This window comes from Limulus polyphemus, unplaced genomic scaffold (genome assembly GCF_000517525.1).
Source record: "Limulus polyphemus unplaced genomic scaffold, Limulus_polyphemus-2.1.2 Scaffold411, whole genome shotgun sequence".
Lineage (NCBI taxonomy): Eukaryota > Metazoa > Arthropoda > Merostomata > Xiphosura > Limulidae > Limulus > Limulus polyphemus.
In genome coordinates, this window is record NW_013666021.1 from 317,715 (window position 1) to 333,502 (window position 15,788).

General features: G+C 33.1%; 1 protein-coding gene across 4 annotated transcripts in view; it reads right to left on the reverse strand.

The window, feature by feature from the left end:
- The window catches only part of LOC106458063 (microtubule-associated protein 2-like), a 61,965-nt gene that overhangs the window by 28,617 nt on the left and 17,560 nt on the right, over nucleotides 1-15,788 (reverse strand). For 2 of the 4 annotated variants that reach the window (XM_022384196.1, XM_013917519.2), the window contains exon 2: nucleotides 1,266-8,655. In XM_022384196.1, coding sequence (XP_022239904.1) covers nucleotides 1,266-8,646 — 7,381 coding nt within the window. In that variant the 5' untranslated portion in view covers nucleotides 8,647-8,655. Of the gene's footprint in view, nucleotides 1-1,265; nucleotides 8,730-15,788 lie in introns of all 4 variants that reach the window. The other 2 variants (XM_022384197.1, XM_022384195.1) reach the window with 2 other exon arrangements.

Genomic DNA, 15,788 nt, shown 5'->3' on the forward strand with positions numbered 1-15,788 from the left:
ACTATATATATATATATATATATATATATATGGGTGTGAAGGAAGCCGAAAAAATAGAAACAACCGAGGACACAACTTCGATGATTTCAGCAGATTGACTAATGATATATTAATAGAAATAACTGGCTAAATCGATCATTTTATCTTATTGTGTTAAGTAATTAGTTTGATCAAACCTAATTATTTTGCATTTATCAAGCATACAGTGATATTATAATTGGTTTGAAAAACAAACAACTGAAATAAAGCAGATACTTAGATCTACCCGATACTCTGCATGCACATTTTAATATGTTACGTCACATGTAATATGTTAAGGGCAAGATTTTACGTCACACTCACTCCTTTTAGAGTAGTTTACAGATCATAATGTCAGACGGGAAGTTGTGTGCTGTTCCCTGTTAAGTAATTATTAATAGCATCCGAAAAATAAAAGGTTTGTTTCTAGTCAAACCGTCTGACATGCCCAGAAAAATTACATCGTACACTCAAAGAGACTCATAACATTATTCTACAAGTCCAGATGTTCACACGCAAATACTTTCACATACAAAAATCATAAGTAAATACTCCAATAATCACAACTATTCAAATACAAATACAGTCTCATAAACATAAATCATTACACGTACAAAAACTCATATCTACTCACATTCTCAAGAGTTATGGATTTTTTTAGTCCTGTTTTACTCAACATATAGAACTTAAGTTAATTTAGGTTACTATATGGTAAGTTAAAAAACTCGGAACCACTTTAAATGTTATACACTCATCACCATTATAAGAGCCCTAAACTGTATTTCTTTGGTTTGCTGATTCAACCTGTGCTGATTAGCCTTGAATAAGCAGAACTGCAGTCCACAGGATAGGGTCCGGCGAATCAAAGAATGTATTAGGTCTTTACGCCACAGATTATATTTTTAATTTTACCTTTGTTGAAAAGAAAAGAAACACGCAATACACTCATACACAAGCTTGTGCAGGCAGGGACACAGAAATAATAACGTGTAAATACTTCCATAAACAGAAACTCACATAAACAAAAGTGTTCAAAAACAGATAAGAAAACCTCAAATACAAACAAGTATCGCACAGAAAGGTTCAACAGTACAGTTATATTAAATAATTGCTTTCAAATATCATGCATTCTATAAATTACACTGCAGTACATGTATGTAAAATCATGATTAAACTTACATTAAAACTAGCATCAGATATATAAAGGTATATTATGATCAAAACAACCCAAATAACTGACTTCCCACCTTTTCGAGAAAGCGTCTTTGGCGGTGTTCTGGAAGGCCTTAGTTTTGTGGGCGACTTCACGAACTGTTTTGGTTGCTCTTTAACTTTAGCTTCCTTTGTCGGTGAAGTCGGAAGTGATTTGTCATTGGAAGGTTCTGTTGATGTTGAAGGAGCTTTCGGTGAGGTTTCTCTTGAAATTAGGTCATCTTCTTCAGATTTTAATAATTTTATTTCTGTTTCTTGTATTGGTATATCTCCCTGTTTTTCCTCTATTTCCTCAAAGTGCTTTTCATCTACCTTTTGCTTTAAATCAATCCGAGAATCGCTATCCTCCAGTGGTTGCTTTGTTGGTTCCTTTGCTGCATCATTATCTAAAAGCAATACCTCGGTCTCTGGCTTTTTTATTGACACATATGCATCTTCTGATAATAGAGATGGTTTTTCTTTTAAATTATTCTCCATAACTTCTTCTGTAACAACTTTATCTTTAGCCAGTTGCAATGGAACACTAGATGGAGTGGAATCTAGTTTTCCTTTTCCAATGAGCTTCTTCTGAAGAGCTTTATCGTCCTCAACAGGAATTATTTTTTCTGTAGTCGTTGTGTAGTCTATATCTGTATCTATAGAACGTTCCTTTTTGTCAGTCTTTTCAAACAGAGGGTATTCTGCTTCGAGTTGGGTCTGTTTCTCTTCCTCTTTCGGCTCTTTTACCAGATCCTTGTCCATTAACGTAGTTAGCTGTTCTTTATTTACTGTATCCTTTTGATCTTCTGTCTTATAACTTGTCACAGTTGATTTTTCGTTAATAGGTTGTACAATTTGCACTTTATTATCATCTGTCTTAATTTGTTCTTTTTCATGTAATATTATCAGTTTATCCTCTTTGTGTTCGTCAGTTCTGATTATTTCCTTTAGTTTCTCTGTATCTTCAATTGATGTTTCTTCTGGCAGCGGTTTATCCTGTAGTTTCACTTCTTTAGCATCCGAAATATCTGGGGATATATCATGTTGTAGTATATGTTTCTCTTGAAGTTTGCTTTCTTTGTCTTCACGTTTTTCTGTTCCTTTGTCAACGTTTATTTTGTTTTCATCGTGCTTTGGTTCTACAGTTTTGCCAGTTTCGTCTTTTGCAGTAGTTTTACCTATGACTTCTTTATCATCAAGTGTAGCTGTTACTTGAGTCTCTTCCTTAAGTATTTCTCTTTTCGGTGAATCAACAGGCATTCGTAATACATATTTATCCTCTAATTCATCTGCAGCTGTTTTATCTTTGTTGTCTACATCTTCTTTAACAAGTTGTATTTCTTCATATTCTCTTCCCTTTGCTTCCTTTTCTTCTTTCACAATAGCTTTCTGTTGCTGGTTATCTTGTTTCTCTGGTATAACCGTGGAGTCACAAGGGAGGACATCATGTAGATTAGTTTTGTCTTCTACAACTTTTATATCCTCATCAGTTTTAGTTTTTTCAAGTTCTGAATGATCTTTGATAGATTTATTTTCTTGTTGATCTTTGAAAGAAATGCTCTCCTTCTTTTGCTCTAAAGGTTTCGATGTATCTGTCGCTCCTTCAGGGGTTTTATCTTCGGGTTTTTCTTTTGGTATGTCTACTTTTGGTTTTGCTGTGTCAGAGTCTGCAACTTCTTTAATTTCATCGGGTTTTGGACTTTGAATTTTTTCCCCTTCTTCAATATAACTTACTTTGGGTACTTTATCCTTTTTATCTTCAGTTAAAGCTATCCCTTCTTCTTCTGTTACTTTCTCGATTGATTTTGTTACTGTTTGAACGTCTTCTTTTGCTTGAGATAAGTTTTCTTTTTCTTTAACAGCTTCTTTAGTTAGAAACTGTGCAACAGGTTTAATTCCTTCAACCTCATTCAGTTTAACGTCATCTAGCACAGCTGTTTCTGCTTTTTCCTGTATACTTTCTACTTTTTTTTCATCTAAACCAACAATAGGTTTATCTTTCACGTTGTTTTCGCTTTCATCTTCTTTAGTTGGTGAGATCGGGATCCTTGTATCTATACCTTCGTCAGCACTTTTATCGTCAGAAATAAATGATTCACCAGATATGCCCTTAGTTGGTTCTTCTTTATTGCTAGTAGTTTCTAATTGACCTTCAGTTTTTACTGAGGACTTATCTTTCATAGATATGTCTAAAGAAATATCATTTTGTATTGTACTTTCGGATATTAAATGAGTTTGCTTTGGCGCACTGGTAGCAGTGACGGATAAATCACCAATGACCGGTACTTGAGCATCAGAAACAAATGGTTGAGTACTTTTTGTCACTATTGTTTGCGACATTTCTTCACCGTGTTCCTTTACTTTGTCATCAGAATGTGTTAATGGAGTTTCTTTATAGTTTTCCACTATTTTATCTTTATAATGAGCCTCAGGAACTTCTTTGCTTTTCTCAGGTTCTTTCTTTGTCAACGAAATTTTCTCTTTATCATCTATATTTAACTTAGAGTCTTCCTCTTCTTTGTCAGTAGTTCTAGTGGTTTCTGGACTAGTATACTGATATTCTGTTATTTGCATTTGAGGTTGTTCAACTTCACCAGTGCCACTAGCGCCAGCAGTAGCAGCTTGTTCATCGCTTTCAACCATATCATCGGATATTTCAATTTCTCGTGTTTCATTAGTTTCTTCAATCTCAGTTTCTTCTCCACAGGAGCTTGCAATTCGAATGAAACGTGGCTCAATTCCTACCGCTATGTGTCTAAATTCGGTTTTTGAGTTTTTTATTAGTTCTGATACAATTTTAGCACCTTTTTCATCTGTCGGTTCTATCGAAATATCAGTTTTTGTTTCTGTTGAACTAATCTTTTCCTCTTCTGTTGACGTATCAGCTTTTTTCGATATTGTTTCTTCTTCAGGAGCTTTAGTTTCTGGTGACTTTAGGTCACTTTTTTCACTCGCTTTCTTTGTTGCGATCAATTTACCTTCACCAGATATATTTTCTTCAAAGACTATTTCGTCCTTTCTGACGGGCAATTGAGTCTTTTCTGGCATGCTTTCCACTAAAACATGTTTCTTTTCTGTTATAACATTTTCTTTATCTTTTCCTAGCTTTGTTTCAACCGGAATGGCTTTGTGTTGTGGTATTTCTTTTTCTGGTTTTTCTTTCGTTGAAGTAGGTTTTGTCGTTTCTTTTGCTATATCATCTATTTTTGCTTGTGTTTCACCTGACGTGACTTTCATTTCGACTGTTTTGAGTTCTTCCTTTTCTATTTTTGAGTCCACTAAAACAAATTTCTCCTCTGTTGTTAACGATTCATCCTGTTTTGGGGGTTCTCCATTTACAACAGTTAAAGACAATTTGTCCTGTACTTCTTCAGTTTCTACCAGAGCAGTTTTCTCTTCTATTGTTAGCAGTTTATTTATTTCTTCTTTTGGTTCCAATGGTTTAAGCTTATTTTCTGTTTGTAACAGCTCATCTTTGTCTAGTAGAATTTTGTCACAAGCTATTTTTTCTTCTGGTTTCATCAGCTCTTCTTTCTTTAATGTCACTTCTGATAAATCAATTTTCTTTTCTACCATCGGTAAATCAGTCTTTTCTATCATTTTCATGCCATCGGTTTCTGATTTTGGATTTACCAAAATTGTTTTTTTCTCTGTTGTTGTTTGTAGTTCACCTTTTTGCTCTATTGTTTCTACTACGGTAAGTTCATCTTCTGTTTGATTTAGCTTATCTTTTTCTTTAAGAATATCCACAGGATCGATTTTCTTTTCTGATATAACTTCATCACTTTCTAGTTTCTTTTCTAATAATATGATGTTTGCTTCTCCTGTTAGCAACTGATCAGTTACTGGTTTAGTTTCGACTTCACTATCTTTGTGCTCTTTTTCTGATGTTGAATCCGTAGAAATACCTTGATATTCAGTTGATGGAGGTATGCCTTTTTCTTGCTTTGTTCTCACTAATGACAATTCCTTTTCTTGTTGCAGAACATCATATTTTTCTTGTTTTGTTTCAACTAATGAAAATTCTTCTCCTTTTTGTGGCACTTCATCTTTTTGTTTTGTTTCTACTAAAGTAGATTTCGTTTCTGTTTCTGACACTTTACTTTTTTCTAATTTTGGTTCCGATAAAGAAGCTTCCTTTTCTATCACTGGCAAATCATTACTTGCTGCTTTTGTTTCAATTGAATAATTATCTTGTTCTTGTGGGGATTGTTTGGCTTTTTCTGCTTTTGTTTCTGCTGGAATAAATTGATTTTCTAATGCTGTTAGTTTATCCATTTCTTGTTTTGGTTCTACTAAAATTTCAGTTCTTGCTTCTGTTGGTAGTTGTTTTGAAACAGTTTCCTTATCTGGTGACTGAAGTTCATTCTTATCCGACATTGCCTTTTCCAAAAAAGCTTTTTCATCTATTCTCGACAGCTCGATCGGTTCTGATTTTGTTTCTGCTACAGGTGTTTTGTCCTTTTCAGGTTTTGTTTCCTGTATAATAATTTCCGTTTCTGTTGTTATTAGCTCTTCTTTCAGTGGTTTGGTTTCAACTGAATTAATCCTTTTTTCCATTACTTGCAATTTATACTGTCCCGGTTGTGTTTCCAATGTAATATCTGTCTTTAATGCTTCATCACTTTCTGGTTTAGTTTTCTCAGGTATTACCTTCATGTCGATTGTTAGTTCATCTTCTTTTACTGGTTTCGTTTTTTCTGGAGAAATGCTCATTTCTGTTATTGACATTTCTTTTTCTGTCTTCATTTCTCCTGGAGTAGCTTTCATATCTGTTATTGGTTGTTTTTCCTTTTCTGGTTTTGTTTCTGATGGAGTAACTTTCATATCTATTGTTGATTGTTTTTCCTTTTCTAGTTGTGTTTCCGATGGAGTAACTTTCATATCTGTTATTGGTTGTTTTTCCTTTTCTGGTTTTGTTTCTGATGGAGTAACTTTCATATCTGTTATTGGTTGTTTTTCCTTTTCTGGTTTTGTTTCTGATGGAGTAACTTTCATATCTATTGTTGATTGTTTTTCCTTTTCTAGTTGTGTTTCCGATGGAGTAACTTTCATATCTGTTGTTGATTGGTTTTCCTTTTCTGATTTTGTTTCCGGTGGAGTAGCTTTCATATCTGCTACCGGTTGTTTTTCCTTTTTTAGTTGTGTTTCCGTTGGAGTATCTTTCATGTATGTTGTTGGTTGTTTTTCATTTTCTGATCTTGTTTTTGGCGGAGTAACTTTTATATCTACTGATGGAAGTTTATCTTTTTCCGGTTTTATTTCAGGTAGAATGACTTCAATCCCTGTTGTTTGTAATTCTTCTTTTTCTGGTTTAATTTCTTCTAAAATATGTTTTATTTCTAAGTTTTGTTTCACCTCTTCTTGCTTTGTTTCTACAGATTGTTTTTCTTTTTCAAATTTTGTTCCATTTGAAATAATTTTTTCTTCTATTCTTGGCTGCTCTGCTTTTCCTGCACTTTCTCCCTCTAAGATATCTTTCTCAGCTGGTATTGATTGCTCTTTTTCAGTTTCCTCGAAATCTTTTTTTGCTTTGGGTTGTTCATCTTCTTTTGGATTTGCCTCCATCACAGAAACTAGTTTCTCTGTTAGTAGGGACTTCTCTTTACCCACTTTGGTCTCCAATAAATCCACTTTTTTGTCAATTTGTTCTTCCCTTTCTGATTTCATTTCCATGAAAGAAACTTCCTTTTCTTCGGCAGATAAGTCATAATTTTTTATTTTAACACTTATTACCTCCTTCGATAACAAATCATGTGTTTGTGACTCTGTTTTCTCTTGAGTGACTTCTTCTTCAGATGCTGATAATTCGTCTTTTCCTAATTTGCCTTCTGCTGTAGCAACTGTAACATTTTTTTTATCAGTTACATCTTCTGAAATAACTTTCTGTTTTGATGGTTGTCGTTCACATAGTTCTGAGTTTAATTCTTTTAAAGGCTCTTTCTGTTGGGAAGTAAAATGGCCACTTTCCCCTAATTTTGATTTTTCTGGTTCTAGTTTGAGTGGCTCCTCTTCTTTAGTGTTTTTTTTGGTAGGAATAACTTGTTCAGCTATATCCTTGTCCTTTTGGTGTTGGTTCTTAAAAGTATCTTCAGTCATCTGCTCAGATACACTATAAGGATCTTCCATATTTGAGTCCACCGAAAAAGAAGTATCTTCATCTTTTTTAGTGTCCCGTTTTTCCTCCAATTTAATTTCCTTTGGGTCTGTAAAATTGATGTTCGTGTCTTTTTCTACTTGTACAATGTCCTTTTTTCTTTCAAAGAGCACGTTACTTTCTTCTTCTCGATTCTCTTTGCTTATGTTATTTTCTTGTGTTTTTTCACATTTTATTTGATGGCTACTGAGCTCCGTGTGCATTTGAGAATCTTTTAGGTCTGGTTTTTCCTTCAAATCCATACTCATATCTTCAGATTCCTGTCTGATTTTGTCATTGACAATGCTACCAGATTCACTTACGGTAAGTTTCGCTTGTGAAACGATAGAGCTAGTTATTTCGGAGGCAAGCTGTTGTGTTGAAAGATCATGATCGTCTCCTTTTCTGTTCTGATCTGAAATGAGTTTTGATACTTCTGGTTCTTTTTCAGAACGTTCTGTAGTCATGTAATCTAGTTTAACTTTTGCCTCGATATAGTTGTAGTCAGAATCTTGTTTTTCTATTACTTGTTTAATTTCAACTCCATTTTTTGAAATGACTTCATTATTACTCACGCCATGATCTATTTCATGCCTTTCGGAATCCTGAGCGAGTTTGGCTTTTTCTGGTAATTTTGTTTCATAAGGTTTTTTATTCGTTTCACCTTTTTTTGCTGCTTCAGACAAAAGACTTGAGTTATCAGTTTTTCTTAACGTATCTTCACAAGGCACCTTTCCATTGAGCTGGGCGGAATCCGCGAGTACACCATCTTTGGCCACTGTTTTATCTAGAAACTTTTCCGACAAATAAGCATCTTTTTCTTTAATAGTACTGTCATTTTTTACATTTTGTGAATCATCCATGGATTCACTTCTGTTATCTTCCTGCGTAGGGTTTACAATAAAACTTGTATCCTTTTGAATGTGAGATGTTTTGTTTCCTAGTTCTTCAGTAGAAGACGTTGATCTTGGTTGTTTATCATCACTTTTTGAAATTTCCGTCTCTGAATTATTTTTGAGAGTGGAATCACTTTTTTGTTGAGTGGAATTTGTTTGAAGTTGAAAAAAGTCCTCTTTCTTATCGCTTGTGCTTAAGGTTTTCTTTTCTTGAGCGTGTGTGTAATCGTCTATAGCTTTCTGTTGTAGATTGGCATCTTTCTCTGAAACTGCTGATTTTGGTTTGAATTTTCCATTCAAATTTTTTGTATCACATGTTTCAGGTATTGTAGAATCCTTTATTCCTTTCTCTATAGTGCTTTCCTCTGTTTGTTTGGTGTCACTGCTAGACACCTTCTGGTCCATCAGGATTGTCTGTTTGTAGTAAATGTTGAACTGTTTTCAATAATAACTAGCAGCTAGATTTAGGAAACGAAGTTCTTTCTGATCTACAACAAGTTCTTTGTGCGTTAATAACAAATTTACATACCACATTTAGCTAAATTATTTTTTTTTAATTCAGAATCGTTTACATCCACATGTGTTTAATTATCAGAACCACTGATTTCCATGATTAATTTTTTTGAACTAATTATTCACTATTTTGAATGGAAATATAAAACGCTATTGTTATCTATATAGGGTTATACATTCTACATGTGATATAATGCCTTAAAACGTCAAAATATTTTTGTACTCCTTTTTTTAAATCACAGCTCGTGTCACGACATGGTAACTGAATTATGGTAAAACGTAGGGAAGTATTTTCCAACAAGCAACATCAATGAATCAACTTTACAGCCACGAAGCGTTGTTTATTAACTTTTGTTTGGTTTATAAATTAATTTCTGTTGCTGTGAGATTCAGTTAACCGAGATTGTATACATAATACATTTCGTATGTTGCAAAGATTACTGAGCTCATTATAAGGGTAATCTTTTACTTATATCTACTTAAACAATTACCGTTACTTAGAGTCTGATTAGTCTGATAAGCATTTCTTTTACCGTTGTTCTCCAGCATCCTTTATACAGCCACAAATGATCTTATATTTGTTTTCTAACCACGCAGAGTAATTGTTTTTATTCCATTAAAATTTGCTTGCTTTGAGCAAGAACCTTAAGTTGTTCTTCCATGTACTTTTTGTTTTCGAGACAAAGCCATACGCAGCGGAAATGAAGGTTATATAACCTTACTGACCCGAGCCAAAACGCACAATAGTCAAGAAAACAACTATATCTTGGTCGTTAAACTTTTTGAGAAGAAGCCAATAAAGCCCATTAATAGTTTCATCGTAAACTGACTTAGCTTCTGCGATACAAAGAGAACAAGTTAAAGTAAAACTAACATCTTATCACGCTTGTATGGTTACTATCCACTTTCTTACGGCAGCCCAGTGAGATCAGAGAACTTAGAGTAGGTTAATTGTACCTTTGAATGTAATTCAGTAGTTGAGGTAATCCTTTTAGGCTACCACATCATACTATTACCATGTTAATATTTGAAGGAATACTGTCGTACTGTGTGAAATTAGAAAAAACAAACAGAAAATAATATGACCATAAATGCCCAAGCCAGTGGCAAGACAACAACAATATATATATATATATTATATTTAAAGTTAGTTTCATTTATTACGATTCGCAAAATTGCACTATTTATATAATGAACATTTCTTTGCATTAAATGCTGCTACACTTTTATAAAAAAATCTCTGATCCGTTTGAATAACTACTTTTTTTGTAAAAAAATAAATATTTTTCAATTTAAGTTGCCATAATCATATAAATCAAGTTATATTTCCAAAAAAAAATATTGGATGCGATCTTAAGAACTCGATCAGTAGCTAACAATATAAAGAATTCATTATAAAAGATGATACGCAATAGTTCCTTCCATTTAGCGTTATGATTTACGATCCTAATGAGTCTGACTCACTTATTTCCTGTACTTCACATTCACTCAAACCACTCAAACACCAGAAAAAAAATTATGATCAGAGCAAGGAATTTATGGTAGATTTATTCAAATAAGGAACGATTTCAGCAGTATTCATATCGTTCGGCAATGATTTAGCTATTAGGCTACGTTGAATTCTGTGTTTCACTTGAAAACAACAACATATGAAATTTCAAATCCCAAGTAACAGTAGATGAAAATTAAATATAAGGTTAAAGAGCGCAAAATACTTTGACAGAGAGTTATAAATACAAAATATTAAACTCGCACATGAGCATGATTCTTAGTTTAATATTTAATGTTACCACTAAGAATAATCTGATGTCTTAAAGCTTTAGCTAAATACATCTTATACTTAAACATATATATATATATATATTATAGATAACTAAACCGTAAAAACAAAAAAAGCGTTGCACATAAAGAAAATACTAATAAAGCTAGGTTACAAACTGCAATATAGGAAAGGCAAAACGTGCACTAGTAAGAAGGCATCTGATGAGGGAAGACCAAATAAATGAGCGGGATACATTGTTTATTGTATTGAACCTCGATTTACAATCGACACAGGTGAAATTAGAAGTTTAATCACGAAGATGGAGAAAAAAAAAGGTTTTGTTTCGGACGTTTCCTCTTCAGATGTTTTCTGTGCAAACAGTTAAGTTGTAAGTTTAATGCAAGAAATTCAAGTTTGAAAAATAAATTGAGTTAATATTTTTAATTGTTCAATATCTCGTAGACTGTGAATGGCCTACTAGCTAGCGTGCCGGACTGTGGATTGGAAGATATATGGTTCACGTCCCACTGTCACAAAAAAAAATCGCACTCCACATTTTGGGGCCGTGGGTGTGTTATAAGTGTGACGGTCAAATGATACTATTCGATTAGAGTAGCCCAAGAGTTTGCGGTGGGTGTTGTTGACTAGCTGCCTTCCTTCTCTTTATATTATCAGTTTAAAATTAGAGACGACTAGCGCAGATAACACCCATATAACATTGAGCGCAACAAACAAACAAACAGTTTCCTGTTATTTACTTCTACCAATGCCCTCGTGTGTGTGTGTGTGTATTACTATTTTTATTTTGTTTTTTGAACTTTAATATCTCACAATATACTTACAACTATATTACTATTTTCATGATTGTATTGATCTCGAATGCGGACTACTGGGAGTGGTAAGTTGGCGTTCTAATATCGATAACAATAACTTATTTACACGAAGAGCAGAATGAAACCTATTATGTCTAAAACGATAATTATTGCTATTAGAAGAATTTAAATGGAATTTAAACACCGGATTACAAATCCAGTCATTCACGTGTTACACCAAAAATATTTTTAACTTACTGCTGAACTCCAAAGGAAATAATAGCGAGCAAAACAAAAGATTGAAAGTAACTACAAATATTTTGATCGAGTTTACCCGTTATTAGGACGTTTTAATATTTCTTTAACCGAATACTTTGCATTCTTTACACGTATATAACTATTGTTGTAGGAGAAAGGAAAGAAAGAAAATAAAGATGATGAAAGGTAAATTTTTCGATAAACTGGGTGTTATACGCTAAGCCTTTATGAAAGCAGTGACGTTGTTGATATATGATAAATATTTAACAGCGATACGATGATATGCATAAGATTTGGGACAAAACATGCTTTGAAGTATAATTCTAAACTTGCTGGGATTAATCTATAGTTTCACATCTTAATAAGCTTATTCATAGTAAGAAATTGGAGAAGAAGACAGAGAGGATTTCAGTTTAAAATGTGGACATAATAATCTAAAATGTGTATTTGAAAGTCATAATACGTATATTATCTCTGTCGTAAATAATGAGTCACCAACTATTTACGTATATTATCTCTGCCGTAAATAATGAGTCACCAACTATTTATATTATGCTTAGTTATTCTCCAAAATTGGACAGGTGGAAGTTCAGTTAGAAGAACTTGAAAAATTTAGTCTAATGTAATGAATTCAGAATTTTAGTTATAGCATAGAGTCTAATTATTAACGAATTATTAATTCTCTTGTAGCAAATTATTGTTTAAGTATAAGTTCACTCGTTAAGAAAAATTTGGAACACAATACATTAACTACTCCATTATATCTTATAAGTTTTGACATTGAATAAGACTCTTCTGAAATCAATATAAATCGTTTATTTTTTCGCTTTGGAATAATAATAATGGCACTGGTAGATCAGAAACACCTTCAAATTTGCCCAAAATGTAAATATCACCACGACAATAATTACTCATAAAATGATCCCGTTAAAAAAGTAAGATACGCTTAAATATTATAAAAAAATACTTGCTCAGAGGTTGAATTAAAATTATACCTACATGCAAGGATTAATATAAAAAAATAAAGGCAATATTGAGATAAACCCTACTATTTTCACAACAATGCAATTGTTTATTGTGTGTGTTTTTGTAACTGAAAGGAAAATAGTTTCATGAAAATAACAAATCTTTTCTTTATACTTATATAAAGTCAGTGGCACAACTTAGCAGCCTCAAAAGCATACTTTTTGTTATCAAGTACTTTTAGGAATTTAGGAGAAGTTAAGCACATTATTGAGACTACTTATTTGAAGTTTGATGTGTTCATATATACGTTAAAGTTTGGGATTGAAAATAAATACAAACTTAAATTTTTCGAGACAGTGCCGAGCATGGTCCCAGGGTTAATGTTACGACCTGTGGTGCTGAGGTTACGTGGTTCGCGTCTCATGCTAAAAGAAAATCATGCTCTGCACTTAGAGTCTGGGAACTTTATAAGAGTGACTATTAAATCCCACTTTTCGGTCTGACAAGAGTAGCCCATGAGTTGGTGAGAGGTAGTGTCAAGTAGCTGCCTTCCTCTATAGTCTAGTCACTAGAGGCGGCTGTCAACTATTTGCCTTCCTCTATAGTCTAGCACTAGAGGCGGCTGTCAACTATCTGCCTTCCTCTATAGTCTATCACTAGAGGCGGCTGTCAACTATCTGCCTTACTCTATAGTCTATCACTAGAGGCGGCTGTCAACTATCTGCCTTCCTCTATAGTCTATCACTAGAGGCGGCTGTCAACTATCTGCCTTACTCTATAGTCTATCACTAGAGGCGGCTGTCAACTAGCTGCCTTCCTCTATAGTCTATCACTAAGGCGGCTGTCAACTAGCTGCCTTCCTCTATAGTCTATCACTAGAGGCGGCTGTCAACTAGCTGCCTTACTCTATAGTCTATCACTAGAGGCGGCTAGCGCAGATAGTCCTCGTGCAACATTGTACAAAATCCAACAAACTTTCTAGACAAAAGATAGATTTAAATTTCTGTGTTTTTGTACCTAATATATGAAATCCGTAACGAAATAATTAAGAGAAGTAGGATGAGAAACATCAATAAACTTGCAAGTGTCCGACATGATTCTGTAAAAATGTGTAGTTTCACCTTTTCTTTATATTAACGTTATTTCGGAATTCTTGCCTACGTCCTTGTTGTGCATGCTTAGTTTAGGATTGTTTGCACTTGTTTTTAAAGAAAAACTTAGTTTTCAGTTTAAGTGCTGTTTCACGTATTCAGATTAGGTTTTTATACATAATATCGTGGTTCATCAATCAAACAAGTTCAAAACATGATTTTTGATACGAGTTATTTAAAATACATAACAAACAAGTTTTATTTTGTACTATTGAGAGGTTCTATCTTCGTCATTTTTTTCTCAATATATTAACAAAACTGTGCTCTTTCTATGCAAATGTAGCTGGTTCTCTTTTTTGCGGCAATATTAATTAATTGTGAAGATAAGTTGCTCTATACGTTTCTTACATGACTAATAACATTTAGAGAAAACCATCATTTTACTGTGCACTTAGTTTGGCATACGAATAAGTACATATGTTTTTCGAAACATTACTATTTTACTTCTATTGAGCTATTCGATAAAAACAACGTTTATTAAATTAAAAAAAGAGAAAGCTGTTCCACACAGTTTCCAACCCAAGTTGGTGAACTGTAACTTGGGAGTGTACTTTATTTCCACACATGTAAATATAATGTAAACGAAACATTAATTATCGCAAAAGAATAACTTTCAAACACGCATGTCTGCCATTTTTTTTTCATATTTATGTTCATAGCTATTTACTAGATAAAATTTCGTTCGTTAATTTTGGTGAGTATTTGAAATAAATTGAAATTGTTTATTATTAAAATATAAAGTTTTCCGCCAGACTGCCTTTGTACTGTCCATGACATGTATTAAATATTGTCATTTCCGGTTATTTAAGATATTCTTCTAGTTAAAACATTAACAGAAAACGAAAAAATATGTTTGCCAAATTTTATAAAGTAATCTTTAAATCTTCTTTATTATAATTATATATTCTGCGACCAGTAACCATCATTTTTCGTCAAAGTAATTGATACTTCCGGTTTGTAGCATGTCTGCCTAATTTGACAAAACAAATTTTGCTCTATCAATAAGAAATTTGACAACTATAAAATTAAAGAATTATTACCTCAACTTAAACTTCTTAACTAGGACAGTGTGGCTTCTCTTTATATTAACACTATTTTGGAATTTTCGTCTACGTCCTTGTTGTGCACGTGTAGTTTAGGATTGTTTACACTTGTTTTTAAAGAAAGACTTAGCTTCCAGTTTAAGTGCTTTTACGCTTATTCAAATTAGGCGTTTATACACAGTATTCGCGACTTACTTTATGTAAATTGTGAAGCAAATGACTAAAGAGATTGTATTTCATAGCAAATAGTAGAATGATATCTTTGTTCGTGTAAACCTTCAGAGGTAGAGTAAACAGAGTGAAGAGTTAAGTAACATGCTTGATTCATCAACTGTAACTTCCTGTTTGTCGGAGAACTGTGAGTTATTGTTGAATTTGTCAAGTTATCTGCCAACATTTTGGGAAGTTGTAGCACGCAGTTCGTTATTCTTTTGTTTTTAGTGCTGACCACTGTTCTATTATGGCACTTCCCTATTCCCTAGTTCTCTTCAGTTCGTAAACCCGAAACGTAATTCGGGACTAGTTCTTACCCTTATTAGAGACTGAATAAGTAAACAAACTCTTGACTTCAGTTGAAAGACATCGGTTGAACTTAACGCTAATTAAGCCTCTGAGTACTTATTACCACCAGGTTGCCAGTTTTGTTTTCTGTGCTAGGGTAGTACCAACGAGGTGTTTAAATTAAAATGAGTACTAAATTAGTTTTGTCATCGAGAAAAATAATCAACTGACTAGAGCTATTCATATTATGCTTCTCGCTATGAATACACGTTCACACATTATTGTTGTTAACGTGACAATTGACGTATAAATTTAACATGGATACTTCGACTTAACATTCTAAGTAGCTGTTAGAGCTGAATATAAAATATAATTGAGGATTATCATTATATGTTACTGTATTATTTTTGAAGTCAGAGGTAATAGTACATTATAATTTGAATGTTTTCTCAGCTTTGTTCTTGTATACATTAAATAAATCAAGCTTATGTAAAAGAAATATACTGTATAATCTTTATGACTCGTGATTAAGAAGGGAGTT